Source organism: Myodes glareolus, chromosome 5 (genome assembly GCF_982192425.1).
Source record: "Myodes glareolus chromosome 5, mMyoGla1.1, whole genome shotgun sequence".
NCBI lineage: Eukaryota > Metazoa > Chordata > Mammalia > Rodentia > Cricetidae > Myodes > Myodes glareolus.
In genome coordinates, this window is record NC_142030.1 from 4,563,605 (window position 1) to 4,569,883 (window position 6,279).

The following is a 6,279-nucleotide window of genomic DNA, read 5'->3' on the forward strand; positions in this document are numbered from 1 at the left end:
GTGCTGACACGTCTGAGAGATCCCCGGGAGAACACACTGACACGTCTGAGAAATCCCTGGGAGAACACTCTGACATGTCTGAGGAATTCCCAGAAGACCACGCTGACATGTCTGAGGAATCCCTGGAAGACCACGCTGACATGTCTGAGGAATTCCCGGAAGACCACGCTGACATGTCTGAGGAATTCCCGGAAGACCACGCTGACATGTCTGAGGAATCCCCAGAAGACCACGCTGACACGTCTGAAATAGAACCAGGAGGATGGGACTGTAGAAACGGCCCACTCTGAAAACATGCTCCAATGTATGAAGAATAATGAACAGGTCCAGCAGGGTCTATGAGGCAATATTTTTCTTTCAAATGCACCAGTGTACATACAATGAGAGTTCCAGAAGAGGAAGTTGGGGAAAGAAGCAGAAATACTCTAAGGATAATGGGTGAAAATAGCCCTAGTTTCAGGAGCGACACAGAAGAAACTTAACGGACCCTGTGTAGAAAAACAAGAGCCACATGCAGGCACACCGATGCCAGATTGTTGAAAAGCAAAAACAGGAAAAATGTAAAGCCAGCAAGAGAAAGGCCCATCTTGTGCTTGGTTCTCATTGAAAACAATGGAGAACAGAGATACTAGAGTAGCATTCATAGTATTGAAGGGAAGAGCCAGTCAGCATGTAACCAGAAAAGTTACTTTTCATGAAAGGTAAAATGAAGACACTCCCAGATAAAGGGTGACTAAGTAGCTCCCAGCCAGGGACGTACATGTCCAAGAGCTAGGGACTCTTTCGGGGTGGTGAGCATGCCGTGAACAGCGCAGCGGTTGAGAGAAGTTCATGAAGAGTCTAAGTATGTTTTTCCATTTGTCTCCCCCACCTGTTTTAAAAATACACATGTAGGGATAATTATGCAATGGTGGTATTGGGTTTATGACATGAATAGATAGAATATAAATGTAGCTCTTGGTGTAAGTCCATCATTTTTCATCCCCAAATTCAAACAACAGATCATGTGTGTGTGTGTGTGTGTGTGTGTGTGTGTGTGTGTGTGTATATGTGTGTGTGTGTAGGCTTTCTGGGCTTGGCATGTCACACCTGTAATCCCAACATATGGAAGACCGAGACAGGAGGACTACTGTTAGTTCAGGGCTGGCTTGGGCTACATACTGAGTCATTCCAGGCCAATCTGAGTCACAGTATTAGACCCTGCTTCAGAAAAAAGAAAAGCTAGAAAGGATTGTATGTTGTATGTGCGTGTTTTTCCCGTCACCTCTCTCTACACAGTGCAGAAGCTATTTGCATATTGTCTCTTGTGTTGTGCGTTAAAGTCATCTGAGATGATTTGGAGTGTGGGAAGAATTGCTTATATGTTGTCTGAGTTTCTGTCCTCCCACCATTTCCCACAGCCATTTAGCCCCAAAGAAATCACACAGAGGTCTATATTAATGATAAACTGATTGACCCATTAGTTCAGGCTTCTTATTAACTCTTCTAACTTAAATTAACCCATTAGTCTTAACTATGTTAGCCACATGGCTCGGTACCTTTTTCAGTGGGGCAGGTCATGTCTTCCTTCTTCTGTGGTTGGGACAGGACTGGGGAGGAATTGGCTTTCTCCTTCCCAGAATTCTCCTGTTCTCATTGACCCACCTCTACTTCCTGTCTGGTTGTCCTGCCTATACTTCTTACCTGGCTACTGGCCAATCAGTGTTTATTTAAAACATAATTGACAGAATATAGACAATTGTCCTGCACCACTTATAGACTTGTTGCGGACTTGAGAACCATGTATCTTGATATTCATGCAGACTCTGAAACCAGGACCCCATGGACACCAAATGGTGACTGTACCTAGCAATAGTAGGCGGGCAGGATTGGGCATTGGAGGGAGAAAATTCTTCCTGTTACTGAGTTAGTGCTATTCTGAAGTAGATTGTGATAAACTAAGTTGTGTGATTTCTCCAGCAACTGCTAAAGGAACCCTGGGAACTTCCTCAGTGAGCGTCTGTACATACTGTATAAGTCATTAAAGTACCTGGAAAAGTAGACAGGACAACTTTGAGTGCAAATACAAATGGGCTAAAGAAAAAGGTTAAGGACAGGCAAACTGTGAAGTCACCCGGAGAGCTGGAGTGGACTAAAGGTCAGCAAGTGGACATTAGAGCAGGGGCTTGCGCACGACAGACAGCATCTCGGGAGGAGGAGTCAGCACGGGAAAGTGCACCTGGTAATAGCCCAGAGTACACAAAAAAGGCTGAATTGAAGGGAGAAATAGCTCAGCAAAGCAAATGGAGTCCTCCATATCTGATCTAGGTAGTTCTAGACACCAGCAGGCTATAGAGGATGCATGGAGATCCTCTGTATATGTACACGTACAGGATACAGATGGAGGCTCTGCAGTAATGGCAGAGGGTACACGCTTACCATGCTCAGTGGCTGCAGAATGCACATGCTTACCACATACAGTGACTGCACAGTGCACACACTCACCACACGTAGTGACTGCACAGTGCACATGTTCACCACACGCAGTGACTGCACAGTGCACATGTTCACCATGTGCAGTGACTGCACAGTGCACATACTCATCATGCGCAGTGACTGCACAGTGCACACGCTCACCACATGCAGTGACTGCACAATGCTCACGCTCACCACACGCAGTGACTGCACAGTGCGCACGCTCACCACACGCAGTGACTGCACAGTGCACACGCTCACCACACGCAGTGACTGCACAGTGCACACGCTCACCACACGCAGTGACTGCAGAGTACACACGCTCACCACGCCCATTGGAAGCAGCTTCCTGGATGACCGTGTGCTGTGCTCACACACACCTCCATCATTAGGAAGGCTGAAATCTAACAGCATACTCTGACAATAGCAGAGGAATTATCAATCAATAACAGACAACAGGCAGGCCAGAGTTTCAAGGTCATCATTGGCTTTACAGCAAGTTATAGGCCAGCCTGGACTTCAGGAGATCCTGCTTCCAAAACAAAACAAAACAAAACAAAACAAAAAACAGCTTGAAACAAAAAGCACTCCCAACCCCAAAAGAGTCAGCTAAATCTACAGATACTTGGGGATTAAACCCCATACTTACTTCTGAGTAACTTACAGAAGTCATGAGAAGAATCACAACACAGTATTCATGGGATGGAAGTAGAAACCCATCCCAGGGCTTGTGGAGGACCTGCACTGTTATTACACCTGTGCTTACACAAGGAGGAGCCCTGGCATCGGAGTCTAGGCTTGCACCTTCAGATACCAAAAAGAACTGGGCATGGGCGATCATGCTCATGATCCCAACAATTGGCAAACTAAGGCAGGAGGATTGCCATGAATGAGTTCAAGGCCAGTCAGGGCTCTAGAAAATCCCTACTTAAAAAAAAAAAAGTGAATGAATATAGAACTATACAAATAAAGTAAACCCAAATAAACAGAAGCAACAGAAACCAGTGAGAGAGAAAATGAAGAGAGAAAAAGGGGGAAATAGCTTGAAAAGATGAGTGGGGTGGGAGACTGTCCAGCTGAGCGTACAGGGCAGAGAGGCCTCGGCATTCGGGCCATTCTTAGCGCTGGTGTGAACTAGCTCGCCTTGTATTGCGGTCATCAGGACAGCCGTGTGCTTTGTACACATGCTTGGGGCTCAGTGCTCAGCTGAGCCCTACCTTACTGCGTCCCACATACAGAGACCAACTCACAGTAACTCGCAGGACTCTGTGGATGAACTAGAACTGTAAAACCTGTAGAGGAAACACGAGAAACCGCACATGGCCTTGGGCTACGGCAGAGCTCTTGAGATAGAACACCAAAGCATGAGCCATAAAAGGAGCACTGATAAAGTAGACTTCAGGCTGGGGAAGATGCAAACCACTGTCTAAAGCAAGACAGACAGCTTGGTGTGGAAATGGGTGGAAGGTGAGCTGTTTCAGCCGAGATGCTATCTGAATGGTTATCAGGGCATACAGCCATGATCAGTGTCATTAGTCACCAGGGAGTACAATTAAAGCCACCACGAGATGCCACGGACCCTCTAGAGCTGCTTTCAGTCAAGGCCAGAAGGTACTGAGGCAGAAAACCCAGGGTCCTTGCTCATTGCTGATGGGACTGTAGACAGGTGTGGCCACGTGGGAAAGTTTGGCAGTTTCTTAATAAGTTATAGACGAACCTGCTGTGTGGTTGAGCAGTTCTGACCTGAGGAATAAGCTCAGCTGGAAACACGTGTCCTCCTGAGGAACACTCGTGACTCTTAACAGCAGTGTCGTTCAGTACAGCCCGGAACTGGGAACTTGGAGGCCCACTAGCCAATGAGCAGATTAACAGTGGTAGAGGCATCATGGAGTATTGAGCAGTAGAAAAGCCAGTGCTTACCTGTGGATGGTTCAGTCCCACAGGCGCTGTGCTGGGGAAGGAGAGCGTGATGGCTCACTTGGTTCTGCACTCCATAGACTGCCGGGGAAGGGCAGGCTCAGAGCAGTGGCTGCTGTGGGCCAAGGCTGTGGGAAACAGATGTCATGGAGCACCCCTTTTCCAGAGGGGGGTAGAGCTGGAGTAGACCCGAAGCTGCTGACACAGAATGTGAGGATGCAGGCATGTCTCAGGGACACTCTCCCAGCATGCCCAGGGCATTCATTGCTTCTTGTTTTTACTGTTAAAAATCTGACTGCCTGTGACATTATTTGCTTATTTTATACATAATTCGTAATTCTGAACAAGTCATAACCTCTTTCATTCACTGGATCTAATTACTTCATCAAATGCACCAGCCAGTCCAGAGGAAGTGGTTTGGGAACATAGCTTTGCTTGTTCAGATTTGATGTTATAGCATTAAGGAACTGGAAGACAGAGGGGCTCCCAGACTCCTGAGTCCTGGAGAAAGTAGCTACATATCTTGTTCCTGTTATCCTGTTTGAGGTTAAGGGAAACCCAGTGAATTACTTCACCAGACCACAGCCAGACAGCCAGTCTGAAGTCCTTCTCTTCACAGCCCGTTTTCCTCTCATTGCTTCTGTTCTTGTCACTCACAGAGTCTTCTGTTTCAGCTCTTGCAGTTCAACCCTCTGGAGCGTCTGGGTGCTGGAGTGGCCGGTGTTGAAGACATCAAATCTCACCCATTCTTCACTCCAGTGGACTGGGCAGAACTGACAAGATGAACGTCACGTGGACTGCTCTTCACAGGACAGACCCCTCGTGATAGGACTTAAGGAGTGGCCAGTCATCCTTCAGCTGGGGTGCCAGAGCCTTGGGGCAAGGCTTTAGAGGACGCAGTGGGGCAGCGAGCTGACAGACTCCATTACCCCTGCTGTCTGACACGAGACCAAGGAACCTTGCCAGCAGCAGCTCTGCTCTCACCTTCCCCAGATGTGACATAGCGTGACTTCAGGGTTTCAGGTGTGAAGTGAGAAGACCTGTGTAAAACACCTCTGCTAGGACGCTGAGTGTAGAAGGGACATTTGTGTGACTGGAGGGGCTTCTGCTGAACAAGACTGGTTTACACGACTGAATTGGAATTTGCTGAGTAACACACTAATCTGCTCTGTGGACACTGTCACCAGTGTGCTGACAATGTGAAGAGGAATGCCCAGTGCTGAGCAGGGCCAGGGGAACTGAGGAAAAACACTCTTGCCAGCTTTGAACCTGCTGGTTGATGCTGCTAACTTTGAGGGGCTCCTGGGAACACGCCTGACCTCTTGTTCGTCTCCCCCGGCTCCGTGTCCTGCATCCTCTGCTCATTCTCTTGGACTCTGCTTTTCCCACTTTGTTAATACAAAAGGGAAGGGGTGTTTATCCCCCAAGCTGCCAGTGTAACAAGAAATCATGATGTCCAATAAATGTGGTTAAGACTTGGATGGCTTCTTTATTAATAGCTCAAGATTTAAAGGTTCATTTTGAAGGGCCCTGTTTTCTGTTCCTGCTCTTGTGGAAGGTGGACAGTTGTTCCTGCTGTGGCTGAGGGTGTTTATCTTCCTTTGGGCTGGCATACCTGGACCCATAGTCTGTCATCTATACACATCCTGTTTTACAGCCCAGCGAGGTGATGCTGAGCTGAGCTTCTGACATTCTGGGAGAGAATCAGAGGCTCACCTGTCTGTCTCATGTTTAGTGATGCCACGTTATCTTGCTAAGGTAGTGCAGCTGCCGCTAGAGCTGACACCTAAAGTGTTAGTGTCTGTTTGTCAAACTTCTCCAGAGATTACAGGACAAGGCACTGCTTTCAAGTGAGAGGCCACCAGAAATGACTGGGATTTTCTGTTGTTGTCATTGTGTTTTGTTTGT

General features: G+C 47.5%; 1 protein-coding gene across 8 annotated transcripts in view; it reads left to right on the plus strand.

Annotated features, from left to right (window-relative positions):
- The window catches only part of Rps6kc1 (ribosomal protein S6 kinase C1), a 141,525-nt gene extending 135,675 nt beyond the window's left edge, over window positions 1-5,850 (plus strand). For all 8 annotated transcript variants that reach the window (XM_087906031.1, XM_087906034.1, XM_087906033.1 and 5 more), the window contains one exon: window positions 5,046-5,850. In XM_087906031.1, coding sequence (XP_087762157.1) covers window positions 5,046-5,156 — 111 coding nt within the window. In that variant the 3' untranslated portion in view covers window positions 5,157-5,850. The remainder of the gene's footprint in view (window positions 1-5,045) is intronic.
- The last annotated feature ends 429 nt before the right edge of the window (window positions 5,851-6,279 follow it).